The sequence below is a fragment of the Limulus polyphemus genome, unplaced genomic scaffold (genome assembly GCF_000517525.1).
Source record: "Limulus polyphemus unplaced genomic scaffold, Limulus_polyphemus-2.1.2 Scaffold506, whole genome shotgun sequence".
Classification (NCBI taxonomy): Eukaryota; Metazoa; Arthropoda; class Merostomata; order Xiphosura; family Limulidae; genus Limulus; species Limulus polyphemus.
In genome coordinates, this window is record NW_013666116.1 from 179506 (window position 1) to 195754 (window position 16249).

At 29.5% G+C, this 16249-nt stretch overlaps 1 protein-coding gene across 11 annotated transcripts in view; it reads right to left on the reverse strand.

Annotated features, from left to right (window-relative positions):
• Window positions 1–16249, reverse strand: part of LOC106458732 (phosphatidylinositol 4-phosphate 5-kinase type-1 alpha-like) — a 104824-nt gene that overhangs the window by 65892 nt on the left and 22683 nt on the right. For 8 of the 11 annotated variants that reach the window (XM_022385020.1, XM_022385016.1, XM_022385019.1 and 5 more), the window contains exons 4-9: window positions 16118–16155; window positions 13988–14149; window positions 10706–10836; window positions 9180–9321; window positions 7440–7592; window positions 1026–1085 (exon numbers count right to left, since the gene is read on the reverse strand). In XM_022385020.1, coding sequence (XP_022240728.1) covers window positions 1026–1085; window positions 7440–7592; window positions 9180–9321; window positions 10706–10836; window positions 13988–14149; window positions 16118–16155 — 686 coding nt within the window. The remainder of the gene's footprint in view (window positions 1–1025; window positions 1086–7439; window positions 7593–9179; window positions 9322–10705; window positions 10837–13987; window positions 14150–16117; window positions 16156–16249) is intronic. The other 3 variants (XM_022385022.1, XM_022385015.1, XM_022385021.1) reach the window with 1 other exon arrangement.

The window sequence follows — 16249 nt, forward strand, 5'->3', positions numbered from 1 at the left end:
TTGCAAATTGAATGTGAACATGTTCTACCAATGATGTGGTGTGTTGGCCATCAGTCAAAGTTGTCTTTTAAAGACTTAAAGGGATTACAGTTAAGGTGGAAATCAGTATTATTCATTCAACAAGGCTTGCTTCACTTTCCATTGCAATGGTATATGGACAACCAAGCTTAAGAGGACTGCAGAGAGCACAAGAAGTGGTCAAATTAAGCACAGTATTGTTAGGTTTCCTAACTTTAAGAAGGTTTGCTTATTTAAATCTCACATATTTGTTTCATGCAATGTCAAAGAAACTAGCTGTTGTATTGAAACATTTCCATAACATTAAATTATATACTGATACTGATTTAAAAGAAAACAACAGTTGCAAGAGGTTTCATAAAGGCATGGGCTGATGTAGACATAATTTGACTATTGAAATTTTTGACTGATGTCTGTGAAATTGTTTAGTCCACAGAGAAATGTTTGCACAAAGTTTCCAGAGCTGGCAGAGATCTTCAATCAATGACGAAAGTCAAGAGCATTAGAAGAGAATAAACTGTATTCATGTCTGCATATGGCAACAAGAAATGCAGGCAACTATGAAACAGCTTTATACAAGATTTGGATTTGAAGAAAATTAACCATGACTGGATAACTGTGAAGTTAAATCTGAAAAACTACTTAAAACGTTTCACACTATTCAACCTGATGGTGAAAATAGCAGAATTTATCTACACATGGAATGAAGTAAAGTTTGTGAGAGAGAATAAAGTTTCAGTTGAGACACAATGAATGACTTATTTCAGGATAAACATAAATTCTAAGTGTACTGCTGAGTATGACCCATGGTTTGATATTGCTGAAAGGATGAACAGATGTACATTTTAAAGCATCAACAATATGGTGTTTATCCAACAGCATAAAGCATAAAACATCTGAAAATAATTAAAACCAACTAACACATCATATCTAAATTATGCTTTTCAATAACATTCAATATAGAAAGAGTGCTTGTTAAGATTACAAAGAAAATCAAAGTAATTTACCTGATAGCAGTACAGTCCAAAAAACTTGGGTAAGAGTGTTCTTGGATTTTGGTTCAGATTCTATTATAAAAAGAAATATGGGCCATAAGAAATAACAGAGTTTCAAACACTAGAAAATACAAATATTAAGATACATTTTAATACTTATATTAACAACAATATCATTTTCCACAAATTCATAACATTACTTTAGAAACAGCACAATTATATTCACTACATTACAAATTTTCGTAATTTAGAATGTGGGCCCACCTTGATACTGGAGTTTTTTAAAATCAATTTTCATATATACACAACATAATTTTTAAATTTTGGAAGAAAAAATATTCATTTTCAATGTTATTATAAAGCTCAATTCCGATTGGAGCTGTAATAAAATGCTATCCCTGAACACCAGTACCTACATAAAATAGGAATACATAACTAGAAACTTTAGCCTCTTCACTGTTCATTTCCTGTGTGGATCTTTTTTTTGTAATTTTATTTTGTAATATTGAGGTTGTTCATGATTATATAGTATTATCCTTTGTTTTGTAACTTCATATTCATTCATATTTTAAAAGTACTAAAAAATGTCTTGCACAATATTTTTAAGCCTAATTGTTCTAAGTTAAGAAATTCGTACATCTGAATATGTATACATATACTACACACTTTACAGGCATCCAGTATTCAAAATTTATTTAGGACAAATCTTAGGACTTCACCAACATTCACTGCTTTTATATTTCTGTACATGTGAAAACACAGTTTGTTCTGTTTGGTTTTTTGAGTTTATCAAGGCTGAATGGTAATATACAGCTGATGAAGTAAAGCAGTAAATGTCAGAGAATCCCCAGGATTCATTACAACACTTCTGTGAAATCACATTACCTTACTGAGGAGATGTGATAATCATGACTTTGTCACAAAATATAACAACTTGAATTTTGAGAACTGCCATGTGATGCATCATATGTGTAGCCATGGCAACTACATCTTTGTGGGGATATAGGGAAGAAGGTTAATGCAAGCCATATATTCTATAGCACAAAAAGTATGTATAAATAAGTACCATGCCATAGGCTTATGTTTGTTTTCTTTCACTGATTTACACAAAGCTACTCAAGGATTATCTGCTCTAAAAGTTTCTAGTTTTGAACTGATAGACTGGAGGGAAGGCAGTTAGTCAACAATATCCAATGCCTACTCTTGGACTATATTTGTCAGACTGAATAGTAGGATTTGACTGTCAACCTTACAATGCACCTACTGGATTTTTTTTTGGTAATGGGAGATGAAAAATGGACCTGCTGATACATTGTACAGCATGTTGAACACTGGTCCATGCCATTGTCCTCAAGACACAATGCAGTTAACTCTTTCCACACAGACTTGGTCAAATAGGCCAAGTTCATAACCATTTTGACTCATTACAGTTTTCATACTATAACTTTTAATACAGTACTTATATCTTCACAAAATCGGGCAGATTTTCAGTAAACATTACAAGACATTTGTACACAAAAATGTTTAACTAAGGGTTTTTAATAAAAATTTGTCTGTGAATATATTAATTAGTTTTGCTTACTAGTCTGAGTGCAAAGCGATTTTTTATGTTTAGATTCAAAATCCTTATATTCATCTGAAAATTTTCGAATTTCATTCGTGTAATCTCTAAAACTTCCTAAATGATTATAAACATTATTTTCAGTAAAACTTTATATTTTATCTGTTAGTTTCTCTACTTTAACTCTATACGAGGTAGGTCAATTTGACCAGCCTCATAACCACCAAAAAAAAAAATAAAATCAATAAATTACCCCTTTTTTCTATTCTAGAATGACTTCATATTTTAACATAAAACTACATTTATTTATCCTAAATACTTTTAACCCTATTGATACATGTCACAGGTCAAAGGCCATGTCATCGTGTTTGTTGACTCACATTCAAAATTTTATTGAACTACTATTTTATGAATTTATGTCAATAGATTTGGTTTGAAATTATAGATTACAATTCAAATTTTAGTATTATTTATTTAAAAGTAAAGATTAAAAGACACACTGAGAAATTGATTTTTGTCAATTTATGTCAATAAGTCTGGTATCAAATTTGTCGATTTTTGTGTGTCACGTGGTATGTTGAATGCAGCATTGATTCCAATTAGATGTTTGTGATGTCCAAATACAAAGTCTATAGTTTTATACAAATTAAGAACTCAAATTACTGATAATGACAAGCTACAATATCAAATAAGAACCTCCTATCTTTTCTATTTGCTGAATACAACTACATTTACCAACTAAAACACAGTTACCCCACCCACCTCTTTCCATTCTTGGAAACGCTTAGGTACACCTACTTTTGTCTGTGACATGTGAATGACCAGTTGAAGGTTCAGAATGTCCCCCTAGTGGCTTTCTCAGTCTTTTTGAAATATTCAGGCAGCAAACTCTTTCTTTTTATGCTAGATTCCATGCGGTAAGGTAAGACTTTAGCGAGCTCGAAATTTCATTTTTGAAGACCCAAATACAGCTTAATTACTAAGCTTGATAAATTATAGTGGAATTCTATGATAGTGATATAGTAATTTATTATTTTTGGTAATTTCAAAATTTACATGTAAAACCTAAAAGAAAATTATTTCACATCATCCACATGCAAAATTTGACAAGGCTTAGCAACCTACAACAAGCAGCAAACAAGTACAAAGTTCATAACTAAAAGAGATAATTGTTTGAGAAGTTATTTGTAAATAGTAATAATATATATACAGATATAATGAATTATAACTGAATTTGTGACTATCTTACAAAATACTAGTATACTAAAACACAGCCAAGACAGGTCACTTTGTAAAGGCCAGTTTTATACTCTTGGATACGGTAACATGAGTGCATGTGCACTGCATTATTACAACTTCTGTAATGTTAGCCTGGAACAGCTGAAAGGTCAATATAATAAAAATAATAAATATATATATATATATATATAAATGTATAATGTTACGAGAGTTAAAATATTTAGATATTTTTGTTTTCAGGTTATAATTTGTAGTCATTCTAGAATGAAAAAGCATAATTTATATTTATTTCCTAATTTTTTATGGTGGTTACAAGGTTGGTCAAATCGACTGAACCCTTACAGAGATTCGACAGTGAAAATAACAGATAAAATATAAAGTTTTTTCTTAAAAAATGTTTGATAATTATCTGGAGGTTATAAAGATTTCACAAGTGAAATTTTAAAATTTTCTGATGCATAAAAGTATTTTTGATCTTAAAATCAAAATTTCTTTGCATGTTGGACAGCCAACATTCAAAAAGAAAAAGGCATGAGAAAAACATTACTTTAAAAAAAAATCTTAAAACTTAAAAAATCTGATATTTTGCATACAAAAGCCTTGTAATGTTTAATGATAACTTGCAAAATTTAAAAGTTATAACATGAAAACTTTAACAAGCACAAAATGGTTACGAGGTCAGTCTGTGGAGCCAAGCCCGTGCTGAAAGAGTTTAACTTGTAACAGTATACATCTGTTTATACTTAAATTTCATTGTTTTATTGCTGTTTGAACTGTGTCTAAATTAATATTCCCACCATAAAATGTTTAAATCAATTGGTGAACGTGGACCTCATGTTACCCTATTGAATTACATTAGGCATGGACTACTTTCAAGCTGCTTACGAGTATACCTCTTAAAAATTTATCATTATTATTCTTTATGTTACGTAATCTAACCTAAAAAGTTTCTAACATTTACATTTTAGTTACTTTTATAATAATAATAAATAATGAATACACAAAAAAACAAGAAATAAAGTACTTAATTGGGTCTTCTTTTTTTTTCTGCAGTCAACTGTCAATGACACTTAACCCTACTTTTTTTATACTAATGGTACTACTGCACAAATTAGTTTTTTATTTAATAAAGTTGAAGGCTATAAAAATTATGCTTTGCCTGAGCAATGGCTACATTATGATATGTAATTTACATTAACTTTCATACTTCTTGGAGGGGTGGTAAATAAATTAAAGAAGGGATACTTAGAGAGTGAATGTCACAATTCTCACACTAGGGGAATTGAAGCTTTTTTAAATACTGCCTTATAAAATTAAGAATTTAAAAAGTTATATAACATTAAGATTTTAATTATTAGCTATGTTTTTATGCCAAGTTTATTTATATACCATGATAAGAAAATAGTTAAATTTTGAATATAACTCACTAAAACCTCCAGACATGCTCACAAAATGCCAGTTTTGAAAGGGTTAAAGGACTTAATGGATATTATTACACTGCTATAACCCCACAACAATTTAAGAAATGTACAACTGTAATATACGATCATACATTAGTAAGGTTAGAAAAAGAGCTTTTATTTGAATGCTGTCAAATATATCTACGAATTCCCTTGGCAAATACAGAGCTGAATATATGACAAAAATACCCTAACTTACTGGGTCAATTAAAAACTTAACCAATAACTAAAACCCTACTTAGTTATTTTGTAGCAATATTTTAGCCCTAACAAGTCAGTTGGATACAAAACCAATATGCTGTATATATTTTTTTTATAATGTTCAAAAACATAATTTCAATTTAGTCTCATGATTAGAAACATAAATGATATAAAATTACTTGTACCTGGTCTTTTTTTTTACTTTCACCTTTTGTATCAGAGATAAATCCTAATGAATAAAAGTTTTTTAAATGTGTGTTCCAGTGTTATTGGCTTGAGAACTTTCTTAAAATAACCCACTGTGTATGAATTGAAATATTATTATCCAAAAAGAAGTGTTGTTTTTGTAGAAATGAAGTCATTGTTACTGTCAGTGAATTGAATGAGTTTTAGTAACATTGAGAATCCTGTATCAGCCTTTCAACAGTAAAGTGATAGTTTTGTTCTAATAATTCATTCTTGGAGCATCAAAACAAAGCCAACCAGCTCATGGAAAACCATAAGCATTTGTTTGGAAGACTTTTACTTGTCATCAAGATAGTACAACAGTTAAAGATAAGCACAAAAACTGTTCAAATGAGTATGTGACAGATGTTGACCACATGATAACACTTATTAACTTTGCCTATAGCTATGATGGATAGAATTTAAGAAAATGATCAACCTGCATTAAGTTTGCATTACTGGATTCATGAATAAAATGGCGCCTCACCAAACAAAAAATAGCACGTTTGCTCATACTACATGTACAAGTAGCACCACTTTCTGTATTGTTGTAAATCTTTATTTACAGAATTTATTTCCCAAGCTGCACACAATCTATAAACTTCCTTGTCATAAAAGGTTTGTGGGAAACCTCATGTTCAGCAGAAGATCAAGATTAATAATTAAAAATAAAACATCATTTCTCAATCAAGATCAGAGATGTAATTGATCAATCGATTATATTCATTAGTGTCACATAAACCAAGTGATTAGTGTTTCTGATTATTATCATTTCAGTTATTCCAACAATCAACTGATTTAGATTCTAATTACATCGACTGTTAATTAATTAAAATTAGTGTTTCCAATTATTATCTATTTTTGTTATTCCAACTATTCAAGTAATCAAAATATTACCATAAAACTTGCTTGCCCTGCCTCTGTTATGGGTAAAAACTAAGTCAATCTCTACTGCCACTAATTTTTAACTGCTGACTATAGGGAAAGAGCAACCTGCTAACAACACCCACTACCAAGCTATTAACAAGCTATTAATGAAAATTATGTACTAACCAATTAATGAATGTAATCAATTAGCAAATACCACTAATAGCTCAGCTCTATGTCTCAGTGATATCTGATGGATTGGGTTACATTCCTACCAAAGAAATAATTTTGTGGTATTAACCATTCCACAGTCAGTGTTTTATTCATTTATCAGCATGACGAATCTCAATATACAAAAAACTACATCATACATCAATTTTAAACTTTATTATACTATTTTTATTTTATGTTCTGGCAGATAATGCAACCACTATGAAGTCTGCTTAAAAATATTTGAATAAGTATCTAGAACCTTAGTGCTAAGGGTCTGCAGCTCATACAAAACAGCTATTCACAGTGGGATTTGGCCACCTTCTTATAATGTACTTACAACCCCAAAGTGCAGACCATTGTTTTATATATATTTTGTTTTTGCTGTGCAAAAATCAATACTGCTTTATGAACTCAGCCCAACAACAAAAATGAGGGGTTAAAACATTTTCTGCTCAATGAAATGTTTATTCAAATTAAAAAACATATTAGCAGCTTATTAATCATTTTCTAGTTGGTTCAGTGATTCTTTTGCAGAGATTATGCTCAACTGACACTCAACATAATATGACATAAAAAATCTCCTACAACAAATTAGACAGATACCATCCTGGTTCTCACACACACAAATAAGTAGAAGTGATTACTTGTGGTGATACTCACCATGTAATAGCCTGGGAGTAATTTCTGAAGAAATTCTGCCTCCTTGTGCTGAACAGTTTTGATGATGAACTCATCATCTGTTGTGACATAAAATATACTTCCACTAGCCCCAGGATTAGTCAGCTCTCGCATTGGTTCATTGCAAACAGACAGCTATTAATGAAAACCATAGGTATAAATAAAAAATTATTTGAACAATCCATAGGTGTATTTCTATTCTCAGCACAAGTATTTTAAAAAACATAATTTCTCTACCCTAACACTTACTGTAGCAAAATCAGCAATGAAGGGAAAAGTTGAAAAATATGAATTTTTTTTTTCCTTCTAGGATGACTTCATATTATAAGACAATTTACACTACTTATTTTTACAGTGAAAACTAATACACTTTTCAAACCTGGGTTCATTTAGTTTTATTCCTTAACAGCTGCACTTATACCCTCTCAGAGTGCCCCAAAATCCATTTGTCACAGCAAAACAGCTTTATAAAAACAAACAATTGCCATACCAATATTACAAGAACACCTCATGATTATCATGTGCTATCATTGTTAGTATTTTTTATATTTATTTTCATTTAAGTTTCTTTTCCTAACCTAATATGTTGCCAATTTTTACATTTTAGTTACTTTATAATATTAAATACAAAATATAGATTTAAAAAAAAAGATATTTATTACTTGCATCTCAAATTCAAGCCTTCTGCTATTGGAAGATGTAACCCTGTAAGACTACTTTTTTGTAATAATGTTGGTGTTACAAAATATATTTTTCTTAAATTTAAAATATGCAATTTAGAATACAAAATATCATGAATAAAAAACAGAATGTCCTAAAAACTTCTACAATTTAATTGGCTTTCTCAGTAAGTTATAAATAAATGGATTGAAAAATTCTGTTAGCCGGTTGAAACAAACAAACACTAGAAAGGCAAACAATGAAACTGAGGCCAAATATTTCCAAACCTAACTACCCTCGAAAATAATTTAACAAAGCAAAATCTTCTCTTAAATCTCAGAAGGTATTATTGACATTTTTCAAAAGAAAGAAATGCGAGTTTGACTTTCTTTTGTTTTTATCTTAATAAAAACAAGAAGCTTAGAAGCAAATACATTTATATTATGACTTAACTATATCTATAGTACAAATAAGTAACACGTGCCATACTCAGATGATCATATAGAGGTAGAAAGAAAATTTAAAATGGGAAGGTCACTGCTAATTTCTGGAACTGTATAACATTCAAAACATTATCAGAGATAGACTAAATTAGTAGGATTTGCAGAATTGAAGACACAATAAAGTAATTATCTTATCTGTTTAACTTTTATCATAACTATAACCCTTTCCAAATATACAACACAAAAATCAGCCAGATTTAGTTGGAAGTTTGAGTATAAATTACCTATGTAAGTAAAGGACAAATGTTAAGATCACAGTAAAACATTACCAGTGTAGGTGTTCTGAACAAAATTACTCAGGAAAAAAAAAATACATAATCCAAAACAAGATTATACAGTAAAACATACATGAATCCTAACTAAGGAGTAAAATAATTTAGAATGTACGCATTCCATGTTTTTCACTGCTAGGTGTCATAGAAAAAAAAAAAAGATGACAGTAATTTTCCTGGTTTTCCTTGTAATCCTTTTTCTTGTTTTTAAAATAGGCCAAAGTTTTATTGAACTACTATTAACAACAGATTAGAAAATCAAGACTGAAATAAACATGCTAACTCACCAAAAAATCATCAGGTTGAATACCAAAGAGATCCCTGAAGTATCGGAAGGCAATGGGAGCATAGATCTTGAACTTGAAATCACTAAAGTGATGTGCAGGTGTAAAGGTGCTTCCTTCCCTAGCAGATGACAAACAAAACCGACTGGCAGGCAATTAAACCGCACATTCAACAGATAGTTAGATACAAACAAAACTAAATGTTCGGTTTTGTGTATTCTTATTCCAATATCAAAAACAAAGCTCAATTTATAAATTAGGGATTTTGTACATTTTGATACTGAATTTTTGCATTGCACTACTTTTTTTTTTTCAGTCTAAATGTTAAAAATTAGCTTAAAGCAAAATAATTACATAAGAGCTAGTGAATTATTCAGGAAACATCTGTATAAAACTTTGCAAATCTTGTTTTAAGTGACCATTTACATTTCTGTGCCAATTTTCATTAGAATCCATGCAGCCAATCCTGAGAGCTTCATAGATTACCCATCTGGGGCTTAAGTATGAAATTTCAAAAACTAAATATATTATGCTAGTTCTAAACAATCCCTTACTTGTTCACTTCAATTGTTAAGTAAATTCATGAATTCAGCCTTGAGAGCCTCCAAATCCCTTTTAACCCCCTAATGTAACTGAAATTTACAAATAAGTCAGTTCAGTGAAATATGAGAGCCTCAATATTTCTTTGATGCTCCATTTTTGGAGTCTAATCATTTAAAAAAAAGTTATGTTCATATACTTAGGGAGTTAAGAGCCTACAATCACATTTTCAAGTTCATCTGTCAAGTACATAAATACTTGCAAAGATACAATTGAGCACCATCAATACTTCTTCCAGAACTTTCTATGAAGAATTTCAAAGTTAGCAAGTGCACCATTAGAGAATAAAATGTTTAATTTTTTGACAATAATTACTGAACTACTTCATTACCAGGTGAGTCCAACCAATATTCCACTCATAGGTATATGTAACATCTTAAAAAAATAAGGTATGTATGAAATTAAGTATTACACTACAAATATCATGGATTTCCCCATTTGCTCAATTAAAACTCATAAAATTCTTCCTTAACTTTTTCCAGCATCTGACTGGTTAAAAACAGTGCCACAACATTGCAGCTTCAGCAATAGAATCCAACAGACAACATATATTTTCTTTTTCCCTATTTTTTTAATTTCTAGTTTTCCTTTCTACTTTTTATTTTTATTTTTGCTTCTCCTTTTCATTGAAACAAAATTCTTTTGAAAGTTTCAAAATCTCAAAATCATTCCAGTACTTTTGGATGCATATTTCACAAGGATATTTATTCAATCCTTCCTTTGTTTTTATCAAAGCATCACAACATATATATAAGCTTTCATTCAGGACAAATACATTTAATTAATTTTAATTAATTAATTAATTTAATTTTTTAATAAATTTAATTAATTTAATTTTTAATAAATTTAATTAATTTAATTAAAAATTTAATATTCTTATTTATAAAACCATCAACTAAGCATTTTTTTTAATCCCAAGTTGGGCTCACCTTGCAAATGGTATAGTCTCCACAATGGCAAAATCTTGCATTAATAAATCTCTCTCTGGTTTTGATGCTAGCTTTCCCACAGCATAACCAATACCCAGTTGAATTGAGCCCATGATTTGGGATGTCTGAATCTGAAATTCCAACAAAAGTAAAAGTATTACCAAAAAGAGAATAAATTCAACCACTAAACTCCTATGTCTGCATCTGTAAGATTTGCTCAAACAGAAAATATTTTGTAATTTACTATATTAAACATTTATGCTTTACTAGATTCCTAAATCAGGAGAACTCTTCACTCTTTTGATACTTTTTTTTAGCCATCCAATACTAAGTTTGTGTGTTTAGGGCTTCAACATTGAGCAAAACATATTACTCAAGGTGTCCAAAAACTACATAGATCACTAAAAAATTATAAATATAAATACACTTTTATGACACATTTGATTCTTGACTTTCAAATAAATAGTTTCTTAAGTTCTTCTAATCATAATATTATCAGGCCCAAAACAAGCACCAGAAAAATTGCTACAATATCACTTCCTTAAAAACTCGTGTAAGTGAGATTTTACCAGCCACCTCAGACTTGCCTGACAGAGTTCATATAAACCATTCAATAACAGTCACTCAGAAAGTAAACTTGTTCTGAAAACTTAATCCTTGTTGATAAAAATAAATAAGAATCAAATAGGAATATACAACATTAAAAATGGAGAAAATTCAAAATTTATTTACTTATTGGCTTTCTCACAATATAGTTTAAAATTGTATTTTAAAATGCAAGAAACCATTTAAAAGTGGGAATAACTATGTACAGAATACATTATCAAGAAATAAAAATAGCTATGACCAATTTCAGTAACCATAGTAAATTTTGAGTTATGAATTTGTTTCGTATTTGGGCTGAATTGATGTAAATATTATCATTATTAGCACATACATCATTGCAATTACAATTAATCATACTTTTTTGTTCCTCAAACTTTTTAATTAGTACATAGCTTAACTATAGTGTCATCTTACACAGAAGCATTGTATCAGTTAACCATTTATTCTTTTCCATTTCTAAATTACCTATTAAAAAATCAATCAAAACATTACATATAGAAGGAATTATGAACACCAGCTGTAGTAGCAAAGCAAAGATTTTATAGGCTAGAAGCTGTTTCTGAAGCTAAATTTCCCTTTTTCGTTAAACATGATTAATTCTGACATTGAATCACACTTTGCAATACAAATTCACCCTATCTGAATTTCAATTTCACCTTCATGTATCACAAACTATGATGTAATTTCTATTATGGTTATTAAAATTGCAGCCCATATCAGAGATAAATGGAATTAGATATAATGTTCAGTTTGGTGATAATATTGCTGATAAAAAAATGTTTTTAAAGAGTTGGGACAAAATTTAAGTAATTTTTATTTTATAACAAGATCTTATTTTTATTTTGGAAAATAAAGATATTCTGAGTAGAAAAATAAATTAAGTGAGAAGGCATAATATGGAAAATCACAGTACAGTAGCAGTTTTTGACATTAGGAATGCACCGAGATACTAAATATAATATTCAAATATTTTTAATACAAAATAGTCTCTTGAACTTTTTTTTCAAGATTCAAACAAATTGATGGAATATTTTTTTTCTGTATTGCTAGTACAAGACAGCATGATAGCCACATGCTAGCAGGGTGTTATGCAAATTTTTCAAACTCCTATGCAGGATGTTTGAAACAAATTACCCCTAAATGAATAACCAAAAAATCTCAAACTTGCATTATCTGGATGCTAGAGCAACTAAACAAAGTAATCTTGTCTGAGTAATCATGTTTTATTTGGTAATAGGCTAAGCACATACTTATACATGCTTTTTTTTTACTTTTCTAGACTTACTTTGGGACTCAAAGCTTATGCTCTTGGTAAAATAAATGCATTATTTCTAATGTTAAATCCAAACATATCTTGTATAAGATCAACCAATACCAGTCTCTCACAACAGGTACCTGGCTGTAGCAGATATAAAGTTTGGTTGTTTTAATTAATTAATATAAAGAAAATTATAGAAAGAGGTGAAATAAAACCTTTCAATTTGCAATAAAAGTTAACAAGAAAAATATTATTACCACAGTTGTGCCTAAATTGCAAATAAAACACAACTATCTTTAAAAACTTGGAAACATAAATTGATTTTTACTGTAGTCACTAGCATGAAAACAATTAATATTCAGATAGTTATGGTGGATGTAAAAAGAGATCTTCAAAGAGGAAGCAAGAGATATGTTTGTGACATCACTTAGATTATTTTGTTGGGGCAAGGAAAGTCTAATACTAGTTAATAATAACTAACTTGTTTTTTTGTGTTTTGGTTTGTTATTAATTTCACGCAAAGCTACACAAGGTCTATCTACACTAGCCATCCCTAATTTAGCAGTGAAAGACTAGAGGGAAGACAGCTAGTCATCACCACCCACCACCAACTCTTGGACTACTCTTTTACCAACGAATAGTGGGATTAACTTTCACATTATAATACCCCCACAGATGAAAGGGCGAGCATGTTTGTTGGGATGGGAATTGTTCTTTGTAGTTTACTTCACATATACAAATGTGAATACTACTCTCTTAGTACTGCACTGTTTGTCAGAGATTTAATTATCTGAAATAATACTTATTCCATGAAATCAATGATTAAAAGAAATTACAACGAATTTACAAAGTACTAAGAAAAAAGAAATAGAAAAATAATACAAATCACCTTATATAACATGCATATAATAATAAAACATACTACAACCATTACTATTTACTATAATTGATACTTGGAATTGTCGGTATTTGGTGAAACTCCATAATTACAGAATTGAGGAAAAAACAAGGACATTTCTACATTTCACAAATGCTCCAATTTTTAACAACCCTGGTTTCATCCGATGATGCCTTTACAGGCGAAACAAGGTCATTAATAAATGAAGTATATGTGAAACTTACAATTGTCTTTCTTTTTTTCCCTCAATTCTGTAATTACTGTTTACATCAAAACTATGTACAGTAATACTGCAAACACTAGTTTTGACAATCAAAATGAGTGACAATAAAGTTTGTGAGAAGCTAGTAACTTTTCTTACACACACACTAAATTACAAAGACAAAAATCACTCAAGAAACCAGTACATATGCACAGTTATCCACAACACTGTAAAGAAACTCAGTTCCTCAGGACTGTTTCTTTTTTCAAAATTCATGTATAACTAATTACCAACAAAGAAAAAATGCTCAATCCAAACCTTTTTATATGTAATCTGACCACTTTCTTCCACTCTTCTGTGTCCAATTTTCCTTTCTTTATCTTTCTTCCTCTCAGCAGCAGTTCCAGGAGTTTGAGGTCCACTTGTATTGGGAGTTTTGGGCCCATGACTAGTTTGTTGAAGAAGTTTTGCTTCAGTCAGCTATGGAGTAGATCAAACCCATAAACAAAGTTAAATTATCAGTCATTTTTACTTCTCTATGTAACTCAACACTCCAAATGTCAATTAATGTTCACATCAAACAATAAATTGTAATTGGATTATTTCAAAATGTACTATAAAGGGTATGAAGGACAAACTGAATTAATCTGGTACAACTCTAAACTATTATTCATGTCTCATATGCTTAGCATCAAATTTTATAAACCATATCATTTTTGAAGAATTTCTGCAAATACTAATTGTATTGAACCACTCATATTATTGAAAATCTTGTAATAAAAACAAATTAAACATTACAAGAGTTCTACAACATTATACATAAAAAAAGAATTGTTTACATTATGAACTTGCAAGGATGCATTTTCAGTTCAAATCATGTGAAACAAACAGATAAAAAATCTTCCAAGTAGTTTTTTCTAGTTAACTCTCTTGCTACTGTCAAATCAACCAATCTCGTAACCATTTTGTACTTGTTATAGTTTCCATACTATAACTTTTAATACACTTTGTGCATCTATATAGTGTCAGACTTTTAGTAAACATAACACGTCTTTTGTATACAAAAAATAAAATATCTTAATGAAACATTTTACTAAAGATTTGTCTATGAATATATATAGTATTTCTATACACTAGTTTGTGTGCAAAGTGATTTCCACATTAAGATTAAAAATACTTTTCTTCATTTCAAAAATCTCATTTTGTTTGCATAATCTCTAAAATCTCATTTTATTTGCATAATCTCTAAAATCTCATTTTATTTGTATAATCTCTAAAATCTCATTTTATTTGCATAATCTCTAAAATCTCATTTTATTTGCATAATCTCTAAAATCTCATTTTATTTGCATAATCTCTAAAATCTCCTAAATAAATACCAAACGTTTTTTCAATAAAACTTTATATTTTATCTGTTATTTTTACTACCCTAACTCTATACAAGGATGGTCAATTTGATTGACTTTGTAACCACCAAAAAAAAATATTAATAAATCTAAACTACCCTTTTTTTGAGATTATACAACATAAACAAAGATAATTTATATTTACATTCATGAAAGAATCAAATCAAAAATAACTACTTTTCCTCTACATTGATCTACATGTCAAAACAGTTACATGTAGTACAAATTACCATAAGGAGGAGTTATGACTTGTCTTTTATAACAGGAAAGACAACAGGGCATTTTCTATATTTCAACAATCTATACAATTAAAAAAATAGGTAACCTTGAGATAAAGTGATTTGCTTATAAAGTTTATAAATCTATTAAAAATAATTCTACATCAAAAGCAATAGTTACACAAGCAGTTTCAAACACATACATTACCAGAGTCAGTTTTCACTGCAAATGTTCACCTTGACCTCAACATATTTTCTGTGAATTTGAATGTCAAAAGGTGTACTATAACTTAAGAAACAAGCAACAGCCATGGAAACTTCTAAGTTTTTCACTAGCATTTTTTTTTGGTTAATGGGCAAATTATAAGGCTTCATCTGCATGTTAACTGTGATCAAAACTTAGTATAGTGTTTAAGCAGGTTAGGAACAAAAGTTCATAAACATATGGTGACCTTCAAAATATATGCACATCAATGTCCCTTCATATTCAATACTACAATCAAAAAAGCTATTACTGAGCTGTAATTCTGACTAACAGATCTTAATATATAATGTTTTGAATCTGTGAATGCTATCTTTTGTTACTTATAATAATTAATCTGCACTTCTGAAAACAATGTCCTAAATAAATTTAGATAAACCAAATCAAGTTAATGAAGTAAAAGCATTACCATGTTCAATAATCTACCACCTACACACCGCAGTTAACTACACAAAGCAACTCAATAAAATTGAATGCACTCAAACTTTTACAATTTAAAAGTACAGGTCTGAACCATAGGTTCAGTAATAATACTCTAAAACACATCTACACATTTACTTACATCTACAGGTGGTGGCCGTTTTTTCTGCTCAGCTTCTCCTATAACATAAATACGATTGAGTGAAATAAAATATATTCACACAGTGTATATCATGTAACATCTGTTAATTAAACCAATTTAATATCTGTATTT